Genomic DNA, 16,767 nt, shown 5'->3' with positions numbered 1-16,767 from the left:
AGAGCTGTATTAGCTTTGGTTGCTCATGATGATCTGGACTTGATTCAGATGGATGTGAAGACTGCTTTTCTTCACGGTGATCTCCATGAGGAGATATATATGCAACAGCCAGAGGGTTATGCAGTGAATGGAAAGGAGAAGCTTGTGTGCAAGCTGAAAAAGAGTCTTTATGGGCTCAAACAGGCACCAAGGGAATGGTATCATAAATTTGATACATTCATGAAATCTCAGGATTTCAGGAGAAGTGACATAGATCACTGCTTGTACACCAAGAAAGCTTTGGATGGCAGTCTATTGATCCTCATCTTGTATGTTGATGATATGTTGATTGCCGGGAAATCTCGTAAAGAGATGGATGCCTTGAAGAAGAGACTGCATCAAACCTTTGATATGAAGGATTTGGGTGATGCAAATCACATTTTGGGTATGCGGATACTTCGGGACAGAAATCAGCATGTGTTGTATTTGTCTCAGAAGGAATACATTGGCAAAGTTTTGCAGAGGTTCAATATGGACGGGGGGAAGAAGACTAGTACTCCTTTGCCTCCATATGTGAAACTCAGCAGCCCACAGTCAGATAGTGGCAGGGCTGATATGGCCAAGATTCCGTATGCTTCAGCTTGTGGCAGTCTAATGTATGCCATGGTTGCTACTAGGCCGGACATTGCATTTGCAGTGGGAGTGGTTTCTAGATACATGGCCAAACCTGGCAAGAAGCATTGGGAAGCAGTGAAAGGTGTCATGAGATACCTGAAGGGCCCACAGGATATGTGCATTTGTTTTGGCAAACAGGATGCATTAGTGCATGGTTACACGGATTCAGATTATGCCGGTCATCCAGATAACCGGAAGTCTACTACCGGTTATGTATTTACATTCACAGGAGGTGCTGTGTCATGGATATCCAGGATGCAGAAGTGCACTGCCTTATCTACTACAGAGGCCGAGTATATTGCAGCCACAGAGGCTTGCAAGGAGGCATTATGGCTATCTCGGTTAGTGGTTGATTTGGGTTATACAGGGCATATTCCATTCTTGCATTGTGACAGTCAGAGTGCCATCCAGTTGGCAAAGAACCCTGTCTTTCATGCAAAGACGAAGCATGTGGATGTGAAGTATCACTTCATCAGAGAGGTGATAGAGAACAAGCAAATTCAGCTTGTTAAGATTCATACGGATGACAACCCGGCTGATCTGTTGACAAAGAGTTTGCCTCCGGAGCGGTTTGCTCATTGCAGACACTTGATGGGCATTGGATGAGGCCAGTTTCAGCCTTGATATGGCCTTGTATATTATCATGTACATGCTGATTTTTCTTTTCCTTCATTTAAGGGCACTTTGCCTTTAAGTGGGAGGTTGTTGGGGTAAAGGCATTATGCCCACCCTTATAGTGTGTACTAGCCCATAAGTTATAGTACATAGTACACTTAGTACTTTTAATGACCCTAATTAACTCTCCCATTCAAAAACGACTCCTTAAAGCTTTGAAGCTCAAGAAGGAGGGACGTTGTTTCATCTGCGAAGAAAAAGGACACATGCGTAACGAGTGCCCGAAGCAAAAGGGTGCAAAGACCAACGTAGGAACCAAGCCAAAGGCAGCTAACCAGTTGTCTTTGACAAGTACGTCAGTTACTGTACGTTCTCGCCCTAGTTCATGTTCTGATTCTTTGTTCAACTCTAAAGTTTTTGGCTTGCATGATCTTCTCCGAGTTTATGGAAAAGTGAATGGCCATAGAATCCACATTCTTCTACACACTGGCAGCTCACACAATTTTGTTAACTACAAACTTGTGCAGAAATTGAGTCTTGATACTACACCCAGCGATCATACCTGTGAGGTACGCCTACCTGCAGGAAGGCAAGTATGGGATCGAAAGGTGGAGATGCTACCAATCCGGATTCAGGACTACAACGATACTCTGGAATGCTATGTTATGCACCTAGAAAATGTAGACTTGTTCTTAGGGATTGAGTGGTTTAAGACTCTTCAAGTCCAAATAGATTGGTCTAGTCATACTTTTTCTTTTCAACATAGGAACACCCAGTATAGTATTTTAGGTGATTGTATACATCCCTCTTAGGGACCTCTTGTAAATACAGTTGATTTTGGAAATATAATGGATTCTTCTTTGTATACCGCTTTCCATTGTGTATTGATTCCACTTTCTTCATTTCTCATACCTTCTATGGATGTCAATGAATTAAGTGTATTTGAAAGTAAAGTATTACAGAAGATACTTGATTCGTTTCAAGATGTATCTCCTAAGGAATTGCCATCCGGTTTACCACCTGAAAGGGCAGTAGATCATCGTATTGACTTGATCCCTAGTACTCATCCTGTCAGTATTCCACCTTACATGATGAGCCAAGCTGAGGAAGATGAGTTGGCTAAACAACTCGAAGATTATTTGAGGATGGGCCAGATCCGTCCAAGCAAATCACCTTGGGGTGCACCTGTGTTGCTTAGGAGAAAGAAGGACAACACCTAGAGAATGTGTATAGATTACAAGAGATTGAACAAGCTAACAATTAAGATTTTATCCTCTCCCTAGATCAGATGACCTGATTGACCGGTTAGCAAGAGCGAAATATTTCACGAAGATAGATTTACGTACTGGCTATCACCAGATACGTATTCATGAAAGGCATGTCGAAAGAACCGCCTTTCCGACTAGGTATGGCCATTACGAGTTTCTCGTATTACCTTTTGGGTTAACCAATGCTCCAGCCACTTTCCAGCAAATGATGAACGATCTTTTTGTGAACATTTGGGGAAATTTGTGGTGGTGTTCCTGAATGATATTTTGATATATAGTCGTACTCTTGAGGATCATGTTAGACACCTCACGATTGTCTTATCTATTTTAAGACAGAATCGACTATATGCTAAATTAAGTAAATGTGAGTGCTTTATGACAGACATCATTTACTTGGGACACAAGATCACTAGAGATGGATTGAGCATTGACTATGACCGAGTTCAGAAGGTTCTGGATTGGCCTATACCAAGAATAGTGAAACAACTTCGTTCTTTTCTTGGTTTTGTTGTTTTTCTTCGGAAATCTGTGAGGGAGTACTCTCAGCTCACACTACCGATGACTGACTTGTTGAAAGGTCGTGGACGTAAGTCAAATCAGCCTATCACTTGGAATAACGATTTGGATATGGCCTTCAGACTTTTGAAAGATAAAGTCAAGGAAGCACCTATCTTAGCATTAGTAGACCTGTTGCTTTTGAAAGTAAAAAGCTAGACAACACTCAATCTTGTTGACCAACCCTTGAGAAGGAGCTTTATGCTGTGATTCATGCTCTCAAGATTTGGAGACATTATTTATATGGCTCCAAGTTTGTGGTATTGTCATCAGTCAATCAAGTATGTGTGTGATGCGGATGATTTGCGAGGAAGGAAAGCTCGTTGGGCTGAGTTAATGCAAGATTTTGATTTTGAGATTCGTTAGCGGAAAGGGTCCATGAATAGTGTTGCAGATGCGCTTAGTCGAATTAGAGAGGTGAATACTTTGTCGTTCACCGAGATTTCTACTGACTTATTTCAGTCATTGAGAGGGCTTTGCAGGACTGATAGTTATTTTGGTCCATTTTGGCAGAAGATCCAGGACGGGAGCTCATTGATTGACCAAGACTCGATGACTGAGCAGTCTACCGTTCAGGCTGCACGAGGCCAGTGGATGATTCGGAATGGTTTACTATTCCGTAATGACAAAATTTGTGTACCACAGATCCCGGACATTCGATGTCCAAGATTCTTAAGGAGTGTCACGACGCCCCTTCTGCTGGACACCCTGGGGTACACAGGACGCTATCATTAGTGAAACACACTTTTTATTGGCCAAAGATGAAAGGATATGTAGAATATTATGTTCTCAGTGTCAAATTTGTCAAGCCAATAAAGCTGAACGCTTTAGACAAGCTGGGTTGTTGCATCCTTTGCAAATCCCAGATAATAAATGGAAAAGTATTTCCATGGATTTTATTACCGGATTGCCAAGAACGCATCAAGGCCACGATTCTATTTGGGTTGTGGTAGATCGCTTGACAAAAATGGCTAGATTTTTAACAATCCAGAAGACTATTACAGCTACGCAATTAGCAAGGCAGTTTATCGAGCAATTGTTTAGACTGTACGGGTTACCGCAAGACATAGTCAGTGATAGGGACTCTAAGTTTACGAGTAATTTTTGAAAACTTGTTTTTGAAAAGTTGGAAACAACTTTGAATTTGAGTTCCTCAGATCATCCTCAATCTGATGGCCAGACAGAAAGAGTGAATCAGATTTTGGAGGATATGCTTCGGGCATATGTATCCAAAAGACAGAGTTCATGGGAGGATTATCTTTCTATGTTAGAATTTGCATATAACAGTACTAAGCATACGAGTACGGGATTTAGTCCTTTCATGCTTATGTATGGTTTTCAACCTAGATCACCTGTTACAGTAGGATTCTCAGGACTTCAGCATGATGCAGCACGTAATTTTTTGCAAGATATGCAAGAAATGTTACAAGTTGCGAAGGAATCTATTAGAAGTGCTCAAGACCGAGATAGATTTTATTCTAATAGACATCATTCACCTAGAGAGTTCTCTGAAGGAACGATGGTGTATTTGCGAGTTCCGAAAGATTCCGAGACTTTACAGACAGGTCGATCTTCGAAATTATCCCCTAGATACTATGGACCATTTCGTATTACACAACGGATTGGTTCAGTTGCATATGAATTGGATTTGCCTTCTCATGTGAAAGTTCATCCTGTATTTCATGTCAGTAGACTTAAGAAAGTACTGGGTGAAACAGACCAATTAGTTACTCCTCAAGAAATCATAGATGTCGAGGACATGACATTTGTTCCACACGAACCTGAAAAGATTCTTGGATTTCGTGAAAGAAGATTGCGTAATACGCTTATCACAGAATACAAGATCAAGTGGAAGGATCGTGTTGAGGAGGACGCTACATGGGAGACATTGACTACTCTTCAGAGAGATTACCCTGGCTTTTTAGTGAGCTCAGGAGTGAGCTCTTAGAGGAAGGAGAGTATGTCATGTGCACAGTGTGTATCTATCGTGTGCTACACGCACGCAAGACTAGCTTCGAGGTTTGGGGAAGCTTGGAGCTAGGCAAGCTGATTGGCGAGCTGAGTTAGGGATAGACTAACGGGCGGGCACCCAAGTATGGATGGGCGGGCATCCAAGTGTGGACGCCCGATGACCGGCCAAGAGCCTATAAAAGGGTCGCCAAGGTTAGTCATTAGTCATATAGAGTCTCGCGAGATTTGTGAGAGCTCTATGGTCTGGAGCCTGGATCTAGTGCAGACGTGCACCTCCTTTACGCAGCCGAGGCCGACAGCAATCTCGAGGCCCGTGAGGGTAGCTTCGTGGCGGTATGGGACGTCGCGAGGTGTAGATTGGTCGGTACGTCAACCTAGTTAGCTCAGCTCGTGGCTCGGTGGGGACAGCCAAGACTGTGGGCTTGCCCACGGCTGTCATGGTTGGGAGGTGAGTCAGGCCTGCACCCCCTTCTTGTTTATTTGTTTGTTTGCAGGCTTCGAGTCTCGAACCAGGAGCATTCTACGAGGAGATCCGGTGGGGATTTGACAGTCCACCACAAGTACCAGATGCCACCAATCCTCAAATCAGAAAACCATCAACTGCAAGAAATACCTGTAGAGGAAAAAACGCAGCACAACAAGTGCTGCTGCCCTGAAACAAAGCAGCCGACACGTGTACAGGAGTCTCAGCGGTCAAAACCTGTGATGGATGACCTGAATCTGCAATGGAGAAGCGCTGGAAAAAGCCAGCCGACCAGCAGCAGATCTGAGAAGAAAAAACGCTGAGATGAAGGTGCTGAAAACTAAGGAGAAGCTAAGGCAGCAAAGTAACGCAGACTGGGGCAGCATAGTAATGCTGAACTAGGAGCGATGATACCATGAAAGAGTGCATAGAGTGGAAGCATACAAGCACTAGAGTGTGCTGAGAGAGAGTGCGAGAGAGAGAGAGAGAGAGAGAGAGAGAGAGAGAGAGAGAGAGAGAAATATGAAGCAGCTATGCTGAATATACTGCAATGAGACTATCCCGAGCTAGAGACACAAAAGGTCTCACCAGTGTGAGGGATACAAATCAGGACTACAAGATGAAAAAAGAGGGAGGCAAGCCCACGCCTGGTTGGCACAGGACTTATGTCTATGCCAAGGGTCATAAGGACCGATGCCTTGTTGGCAGGAGACTTATTTTGTCTCGCCCATTTACTTGGGACATGGATTATGATATCTCGACTTATGGGACTGATTTGTCTCGCCCATTTACTTGGGACATGATTATGATATCTCGACTTATGGGACTGTTTTGTCTCGCCCATTTATTTGGGACATAGATTTATTTATCTTTATGCCATATTAGAATCACTATCTCCCCATACAGAGGCCAAGAGGTTCATTGTTCATCTCACCATGCATGTGGATTCATGTTGAGATTGTGAGAGGGCAATTCAATGAACACTCCACCATACACGTGGATTCGTGTTGCGATTGTGGAGTGAAAGTTTCATCGTTTCCACACCATGCTTGTTGATCAGAGTTGGGATTGTATGGGATTGCCAAAACTATGGAGAATCAGCTTTTCTGTCATCATGGTTTGTGCTCTTGAATGGCACCAGTTTGTGTGCATAGCACATGTTTCTGTGCGAGGCACTAGTTTCTTGTGCATGGCACTTATTTAAGTGTCTTAGAACCTGGTTGGTGATTTTCATTGGCATATGATTATCTCATAGATATTGGTGATTGAGACACAATTGGCTCTTGTGCCTGTGTCTAGCATATCTTCCATGGAATTCTCACCCATTTATTATGGGACATGATTTTGATATTGGTATATGGAAACTTATTTAGTCTCACCCATTTCTTTGGGACATGGATTCTTCAGTTATATTGAATTTTTGAGACTGACTCGTCTCACCCACTTGATGGGACATGATTATATCTTGAATATATGGCTTGAAGCTTAAAGTTGCGGACAACTTTTAAGAAGTTGGGGAGGATGTCACCAACCTGGACATTTCCCAGTATGAAAGGAGTCTAGTGGACTCCAGGATGTCTAAATATTTGGAAAGTACAAGCTTTGGGAATGGGGGATTATCCTAGAATACAAAGAACCACACTCCTAAAATTTAGGAGAGTTGCTATTTTTGGCCCGACTTCGATGGAAATTCTGTTTGCATCATTACATCTGGAATTGAGCAGATACCAAGAGTTGGCAAAGTGCTGTCTACCAGTTGGGATATTTTTAGAGATAAAGTTTATGGAAGGACCCATCTCTTAGATTGGGACATGTGGCAAGAAAGTGGACCAAAGTGAGACAAGTGGCCTGACACTTGTTAGAAAGTGGATCAAAGTGAGACAAGTGGCCTCAATGCTCACACTTGTCACTTCAACTATTGTGTGGTTCTCCACTTGTCATTGTAGCCTTCTCTTGCCATTTTAGCTCATGGGAGGCCCAAATCTATAAATTGGAGCCCTCTCTCTTCATTAATGGAGGCTCTCTTGCTGCACACTAGCCTCTATGTCATGTGCATGATAAATGCCATGGACATTTTCAGGTGCTGATCCAGAAGAGGCAGCCAGATAAAGAGTATGAACCAGGTAGAACCAGGATGATAGAGCACTTTTGGCAGTGTAGACTAGAGAAAGACGTGGAGAGTAAGCTGAAGATCCGATGGCTGTCAGCTGCAGGACAAGTGTTGCTGGCTGCACACAAGGCTGTCGGCTGCTCACTGAAGTGGTCAGCTGAACCAGAGGACAGGGGCAGCAGCAGGCGCAAGGAGGAGGACCAGTCGGCTGCGTTAAAGCATTTAATGCATTTATGACTGGCCGACCAGCAGTCGGCCAGCATTCCAAGTGTCCAAGACCCATATAAATAGCCAAGGGTGCTCATAGATTGAGTCATTCATTCCACTAGGGAGTGGATCAAGTTCTAGGACAGATTTTGGTGTGTTACCACCTTTTATGAAGACAGCCTAGGGCTGTAGCAAAGTACCCTTTTGTACCATATGAATATACTGAATTTTCCAGCACACATCTCTCTCTCTACTCTCTCTCTATATCTGCGTTTTGCATCAGATGTCTTCCAAGAGTGTTTAGGGCAGAAAGGAGACTCCCCAGAGCTTCCGCGTGTTACATTGGTATCAGAGCATCAGACTCAGCAAAGCTAAACACTGATTCAGTCCCAGATGATGGTGTATAGGTCCAAGGTACAGGAAAGTACACGGATTCAAAGCCCAAGGCAAGGAACACAGATCGGGAAGAACTCCCAGGAGGTTGGTTGGTGGTGTTCCACAGTGCCAAAGGAGATGGCAGTCCTGTGAGCCAGATAGGTTCCCGGGCAACGGTCCCAAGGGAGGTTTATCCTCCAAGGGTGATGTGAGAGTGCCAGACTCGTTTCTCAGGAAAGAAGACCAAGACGGTGTTCAGAGTCAGGGCAGGAATGGATTGTGGACTAGAGGAAAACCGATGCATAGATCTTCGTCAGAGACAGAGCGGTTTGGAGAACAGGCCGGGTTTTCAGAGAAAAAGGGTAGCCAGGGATGGATGATGACAGAGGGACTTCAGGAAAAGATTGGAATGATGACAGTCATCCAAGAGCAGGTTGGAATCCCGTCATCAAGTTTAGCAGAGGGGGATGTCATGTGCATGATAATTGCCATGGACATTTTCAGGTGCTGATCCAGAAGAGGCAGCCAGATAAAAAGTATGAACCAGGTAGAACCAGGATGATAGAGCACTTTTGGCAGTGTAGACTAGAGAAAGACGTGGAGAGTAAGCTGAAGATCCGATGGCTGTCAGCTCCAGGACAAGTGTTGCTGGCTGCACACAAGGCTGTCGGCTGCTCACTGAAGTGGTCGGCTGAACCAGAGGATAGGGGCAGCAGCAGGCGCAAGGAGGAGGACCAGTCGGCTGCGTTAAAGCATTTAATGCATTTATGACTGGCCAACCAGCAGTCGGCCAGCATTCCAAGTGTCCAAGACCCATATAAATAGCCAAGGGTGCTCATAGATTGAGTCATTCATTCCACTAGGGAGTGGATCAAGTTCTAGGACAGATTTTGGTGTGTTACCACCTTTTATGAAGACAGCCTAGGGCTGTAGCAAAGTACCCTTTTTGTACCATATGAATATACTGAATTTCCAGCACACATCTCTCTCTCTACTCTCTCTCTATATCTGCGTTTTGCATCAGATGTCTTCCAAGAGTGTTTAGGGCAGAAAGAAGACTCCCCAGAGCTTCCGCGTGTTACACTCTACCACCGTTGAAGGCTTCCCTAATGATGGCTACTCTCTCTCTCTCTCTCTTGAAGGCTGCCCATGAAGAATACCGGCTGTTTGGGACTGTTTTGGAGGCTTCCATCGCAAAGAAATACTGAAGGCAAGGGTATTTAATCATTTATTATGATTTCTAGCCATTGTACTTGTTGTACTAGCCCTTTGTACTTGCTGTACTAGCCACTATAATAGCTGTACAAGCCCTTGTACCTACTATACCAGCCACTGTACTAGCTGTACCACCCATTGTACCGACTGTACCAGCTTTTGTACTTGCTATACCAACCACTGTACCTACTGTACTAGTCACTGTACATGCTGTACCATCATTTGTACTTGTTGTACATGCTGTACCAACCACCATATCGGCTGTACCAACCGCTGTACCTGCTGTACCAGCCACTATACCGACTGTACCAGCTGAATGGAGAGTTGTACTTGCTGTACCAACTCTATTGCATGAAGACCCGTGGTTTTTGGGAAAGAATCAGTACCCACACGCAGGTATATGGATTATATTGTTGGCTCGGCATTTCTATAGCCTATGTTCCGGCTTGGTTGCCTCATGTTGGGCTGGGTTATGGCATTTGTATATGGATAATCCGGCATCTCCCGTGGGGAGAGTAAGGCCCTAAAAGCTTATTATTCTCCTTGTGTAATAAAATACTCCAAGAGGGGAGTCGGCCCATTCCGGCCTCTATGCGGTGTCTCACGTGAAAGCAACATTTTCAGCATTTGTGGATGTTTTGTCCAGCTTTTATGTTTTATGCAAAGTGATGATGGATGTGTGTTAAGGCTGTGGCCATGTTTAAATGTTTTAATATGCATTGATGGTATCAACAAGTGTGTCAAAGGCCCTAGTCCCCCGGGCACCCGCCGCGAGTTTCATGATACCTCACCTCCTTATGGGCCTTCTCCAAGGCCTACAACTTCCTTTGGGCAATGTGACATGTAAAGGTCTTCGACCGTCGTAAACACAACCTTAGTCTGACTAAACTGCACTTAATGATGTTTAAGAGATAGACAAATATGTGTCAATGCAATGCAGCTATATTAGATGATGAATGCGGTTACAATGAGATCTGAATAGATCTATGAAGCTGAATATGCTGCCTATATGCTATGAATGCTGATGCCTTGCTGAATATGCTGCTCCCAAGGCTTCCTAGAGGAGAAACGCTGGAGACCACCTTGTTGAATGCTGCTGGACTGAGATGCGATGATCTATGTGCTGAGATGAGAGGCTGAAAACGCTGCAGTCAGATGATATATCCACTGAATACTGATGCGCCTCTATTTATATGAGTGAGGGCTGCTGGTCGGCCAGCCTGGCTGCAGTCGGCCAAATGCAAAAAGCCCACGGCTGAATATCTAATGCCATAAAATAGTATAAATGCTGGTCGGCTGAAGTAAGCATACTGTCGGCTGATGTAAACAGGCTGTCGCCTGCCTCCACAAGCCCTAAATGCTGGTCTATATGGCTAATGTGATGCTACCATGTGGTACATGCTAAAAACATTCATTTAAAAATGCCCATAAAATGCCTGATGATGTCTATGATGCTAAAATGATGCCATGTCACTGTACACCTGAATGGTGTGCATGTGACATTCCCCGCTGCTAAACTGTTGCTGGGTGGTATACCTGGCAACCTTCGACTCCTCTGGGGATCCTTCTCCTCCGAACCACTGCCCCCTTCTGTCTTCTGCTGCCGGGACTGAGGTCGTCTGCAGGAGTCAAATCCTTTGAGCCAAGACTCTATGTACTGCGGGAACTGAATGGCAAATGCTGCTAAAACTGCTTGGAAATACCTGAGTCACCCCTGACCTGCCTGTGGAAACCTTTCACCTACCATCTCCGTCGTTCCTGAAGCTCTGAACCTCCTGAGGCGATGTTGGAGCAAACTTCCGTCTTCTGTGGAAGAGAAACCCCCTGCTGCTGCCAGTTGAAGCCCAAAACTTATGTCCTCCTTTGATGATGGATGTCATTCTTTCCCAGAGAGTTCATGGGCAACATGTATGCCTTGCAGATGCAAGACTAACTGCTAAGATGACTACTATGCAAGCCATGTGCAACCCTATATGCTGTGTAAGAATGCAGATGGATGGGTTACTAATGCATACCTAAGGGAAAATCCCTAAGGGTGGCCTGCAAGATTTTGAGAACTGGGTTTAACTGTGCGGAAGCGATTAACATGATGACTGACTGAATGACTGATGGAATGAACATGCTCTAGGGCTGGTTACCCTGTAACGCTCTGATACCAATGTGACATGTAAAGGTCTTCGACCGTCGTAAACACAACCTTAGTCTGACTAAACTGCACTTAATGATGTTTAAGAGATAGACAAATATGTGTCAATGCAATGCAGCTATATTAGATGATGAATGCGGTTACAATGAGATCTGAATAGATCTATGAAGCTGAATATGCTGCCTATATGCTGAATATACTGATATGCTGAATGTACTACTGTCCCACTATCTTTCCCTTGTCTCCTGGGAAGGAAACGCTGAAGGGATGGCTTTGGGACTGAAGCAATGCTGATGGGATGCTGAAAACGCAGATGTACTCCTGTTACCTGGGGAGGAAACGCTGAGGAGATAGATGCGTTTGCTGAAGATGATGTATTGAATGCTGATGCGTTGCTGAATATGCTGCTCCCAAGGCTTCCTAGAGGAGAAACGCTGGAGACCACCTTGTTGAATGCTGCTGGACTGAGATGCGATGATCTATGTGCTGAGATGAGAGGCTGAAAACGCTGCAGTCAGATGATATATCCACTGAATACTGATGCGCCTCTATTTATATGAGTGAGGGCTGCTGGTCGGCCAGCCTGGCTGCAGTCGGCCAGATGCAAAAAGCCCACGACTGAATATCTAATGCCATAAAATAGTATAAATGCTGGTCGGCTGAAGTAAGCATACTGTCGGCTGATGTAAACAGGCTGTCGCCTGCCTCCACAAGCCCTAAATGCTGGTCTATATGGCTAATGTGATGCTACCATGCTGAATCCAACTGATACCATGTGGTACATGCTGAAAACATTCATTTAAAAATGCCCATAAAATGCCTGATGATGTCTATGATGCTAAAATGATGCCATGTCACTGTACACCTGAATGGTGTGCACGTGACAGGCAAGGAGTGATGGCAGGTCATCACAAGACAAGGTGGCATGGAGAGTCATTATTCAGCCTCGCCACACAGGTGACCTGCGGATTATTAATCCTTCTTTGCAGAGCAGAGCCCTTCTCGGCAAGAAGATTATCAAAGGACGACTCCTAGGTGGTGAGCCCTGGAGGAAAGACTTTCTCATGGTCCACACCTCCTCCCGCAGTCCAGTTCTTGACGGTCCCGAGTCCCAAGCCCGTGATGGATCATCACAGAGATGAGGACCTGCAGCCTTCGCCCAACCTTGGAGGACCGATTGGTGGCCAGCCTCTTCCGAGCGTGGGACCACATTCGTTCTGCACTTCACACCGACCCCCCCCCCTCAGTCCTAGACAGCTCCGCCAAAGGCTCGAGAGAGGAGCCTAGGTGGGACCCGAGGCAAAGACAAACTCACCCTCAACGTCTACACCTCCATCCCTCCTAAGTGGCTCATATCAGTCCACGATCCGCCTTCCCCTATGTGGGTAGGGTCTTTTACCAAACATGATGTTCCAATGGCAGTCCATGGTGCAAATGGAGGCACCCTCTTGACTTTCTTTATACGCCACAGGGCAGATTGAGCCGATCCCCCCCCTTGACATAGGACCTCAACAGCTGCACTTTATTGAGGGTGAGCGTGATTGGGTTTCATGACCACAGATGACACGTCGACCCACCTCCAGTCAAAGTGGCCAAAGAGAGATCTTGGAGATTATGGTTATGGGAGAGCTGGCCACTGGTGCATCTACAATGGGATCACGGTGAGTAGCAGTGGCACGATCACTTGCCCCTGAGGATGCCCCCGACGTCCCTTCTCTGAGTACACTGTCCATCTGGGCCACAAGATTCATATGCTACAGGTTGACAGGCACCTCTGTGATTTTTGGAAGCAGCTGTGGGACAGCTTCTGGCCACCGAAGATTACTCTTTTCCTGTGGCAGATAGCACACAAGAGCTAGGCAGCAGTGGGCACATGGCTGGCAGTTGGAGGTTGGCCAGCTCTCTGTTCTAGATGTGGAAACCCTCTTCTTTATTGTCTCCCATGATTGATACTGGGTCATGTACTTAGCCGATTCGGCTCCATTTTTGGTAACTAATGGAAGGATCTTTTCTTTTTCTTTTTTTCTTTTTTTCTTTTTTTTTTTTTGGGGGGGGGGGGAGAACAAGGGGCATAATAATCAAAGAGTATGAGCGGACTGAGCTGCTCACATGCTATGGGCATATTAATGGCATGGTCACAAGAAACATTTCGAGGTTGTGAAATTTTCTCCAAAGGTTTCATCCCTCACTAAAAAAAACCGCCAGTTTTGAAAAATTATATATATATATATATATATATATATATAGAGAGAGAGAGAGAGAGAGAGATCTTTCAAAAGTCACTAGAATATGGTGTCATCCTACACATTCCAAGTAATGTCATTGTAGAATTTGCGTTTGTAATTATGGGATTAAGGAGACGAAGAAGATAGGGAAATTGGGATTAGGAGGAAAAAGAGCTGGTAGAAGAAGAGATGAAATGTTACGTGCATGCTCTCTCGTGTGTGACATGGACATGCTTCTACCTATTGGCCAACTCAGAGGTCCAGTACGTGGCCGGATTCATCTGCAGGCTATCGTGCAAAATCATTGTAATATTGTGCAGCCCAGTGTGGACACAGTTATTGGGTTATTGCGTGAACACACTTACACAATGATCACCCAAAAGCCTACTACAAGCACCAAAAATAGGGGATAGGCAAGGTCAAGGTGTATAAATCAGCGCCATATCAAGGCACATAGTAGGGTCATGGAGCCAATTCATTTGCACTCCCAATTAGTAAACACACAGCCCCTGGTACTAGAGGGCAGGAGTACCAAATTATGAACAGTACAGAAGCATTTCGAGTTCCAAAATGCTGGAATGGCAACCCTCAATTGGCTGGAATTGACTTGGAAACCCATCCATCGCAGTCCTTGAATAGGCCCATTACTGTCAAAATAATTGGCCCACCTACATTTAATTCCTGCAGTGGGAGTTTTCTGCTAGGAACACCACAACAAAGAAGCCCTTGACCTCGTGAAAACAATGCCAAAACCTATTTGTTTTGTAAAAATAAATAGATAATCCAGAAAGCTTCCAGTAATATGTGCACTTTAACATAGAAGCATAAATATCTAAATGCCTGTCTGTAAACTAATCAATCAAGAAATCCCATAATTTGAAGAAACAAAAAACCCATACACTAAAATAGACTACACAGCAACAATTACAAACAACAGCTTAGTTCTAAGGAAGAAAATTTATGTAGCATGCAAAGTTTTCCAACCTTTGTATCAGCCCATGCATACTGCTTAAGGGGCCTCTCTTCAACGTCAAAGGGACCTTCACTTTGAAATTTATCACCATCAACGGCAACAGCAGACACTAAAAAACCATTATTTGATGACCAAATCCTTTTCATGTGCAAGCGTTGTTTCCTTGATGATGTGTTCAATGCCAATGGAGAATTAAATCTTGTATCATCTCTTGATTTTCCTCTATAATTTGAGTAGTCTTGCACACAAGAAAGCTGCAGCCCAAATATCTTCATCCCAGTTGATCTGAAAACTGGAACTGCATCATATCTACTACATGATAACCCTGCAAAGAAAAGAAATGAGCAATCTCTCTCTCTCTCTCTCTCTCTCTCTCTCTCTCTCTCTCTCTCTCTCTCTCTCTCTCTCTCTCTCTCTCTCTCTAAAACCAAGATCGCACTCTTCAATACCTCATATGAGGTTGCAGGCAGACAGTCCTTCACATTCAGAGGTGATGAGATTGAGTTTGTCAAATTATGTGTACCTCACATTCACTCTTATTGGCCCGATTTTCACCATGCGTGCAGTCTCCCATGCCTGCTTTGGCAAGAAGACATGCAGCCCTGGCCCATTTGGAGAGAGAATGCTTCCAAACTCACTTTTAGGACCCCAGTATCAATTCGACACTTTGGTACACCTGTTGTGATGTATGGTGCTCCATTCTGAGGGCTGGATTAGGGGATAGATAGAAGGAGGATTGAGAGCTTGCAAGTCAAGATGCTCTCACACATTATCAGGAGTTAAGGCTTCTATGCCACATGAGATTGCCTTAGCTGAGTTTGGGGCAGTCAACAGCTTGCACATGAGGAGCAGAGTAGCCCTTGTTACTCCTGCATCATCCACTGGTTTGATTCACATGGTCTCCAAAGGGACCATCTCACCCCTTTGAGTACAGCGAGGGCACCTGGCGCCCCCCTCTCTTGGATCTCTCACACCAAGACATCAACTGTATCATCCACCTAGATTTCATACGGGTTGGACATGGATGTTTCCGACAGTGGATTGTTCGTTGGGCAGGCTAGTTATTTCCACCGGCACACGTCTCATGCCATGGGGATAGCCATTGGCCAGTCAAGGGTATTCTCCCATTGCTTTGGATTGAGACGGGAAGAGCACAAGGTATACTGCAGGAGGAACGTATCTGAAAATTATGCACACTGGAGGAGATAGAAACAGAGGAGCAATACCTGTTCAGATGCCCATCATATTACGAGGTACGGGGGAAATTCCATTGCCTCTTCAACGTTCAGAGAGGGTTTTTGCCCTTGGTCATTAGTGATGCATTACAGAAATAAAAATGGAGAATTACATTCTGAACCGTCAGCGAATCCCCAGGCGCCTTTCAGACATGTTTGGATGCTTTCTTCACTATAGCACCTCAAACAATCCACTGAGATTTTGCTCTTCATGCTCGCTTCCATTCACCTTCTGAGTTCATGAGTGAGACAACTACCTACATGACTGAGATGAGACGTCCCAGACCCATGGCTAGGCATCCACTCACGACTAGCAACATCACAGTTCAACACCGAGGAGTTAAAAGACACCCAGCTATGCAGTGGGAAAGGTCTTATGAGCTGCGAGAGCAGCAAAAGACAGGCCACCTATCCGGTGTCTCCTACATGGGGAGGCACTGCCACAGCCTACATGACTAGGGATATGCATTTTAAACTGCTTACAGGACTAGGCGCCGCCACCACCTACAGGACTAGGGATATGTTTTGGATGAGCAGGACAAGACAGTATTTGATGCAGACATTGTGTTACTCGCAGATAATCTTTTAAGAACGATCTAAATCTGAACCAACTCATAAGCTTCACCACAATATCTTTTTCAGTGGTCTCAGTGAACCACCAGCAACCGTGTGTTTGAGAGTTTAACGGTTTCTAATCAAGCTTTCCAAAGGCTTGTTTAAGCTTTGTGAAGAAAAGCTTCCGAGAGGATGCTAAA

General features: G+C 44.8%; 1 protein-coding gene across 2 annotated transcripts in view; it reads right to left on the bottom strand.

The window, feature by feature from the left end:
• NDC1 (NAD(P)H dehydrogenase C1) overlaps nucleotides 1-16,767 on the bottom strand; it is a 48,319-nt gene that overhangs the window by 31,303 nt on the left and 249 nt on the right. For both annotated transcript variants that reach the window (XM_086782672.1, XM_086782673.1), the window contains exon 2: nucleotides 14,789-15,102. In XM_086782672.1, coding sequence (XP_086638798.1) covers nucleotides 14,789-15,102 — 314 coding nt within the window. The remainder of the gene's footprint in view (nucleotides 1-14,788; nucleotides 15,103-16,767) is intronic.

Source organism: Cibotium barometz, chromosome 44 (genome assembly GCF_041138505.1).
Source record: "Cibotium barometz isolate CiBa-2024 chromosome 44, ASM4113850v1, whole genome shotgun sequence".
Lineage (NCBI taxonomy): Eukaryota > Viridiplantae > Streptophyta > Polypodiopsida > Cyatheales > Cibotiaceae > Cibotium > Cibotium barometz.
This window is presented reverse-complemented; position numbering and strand designations above follow the sequence as displayed.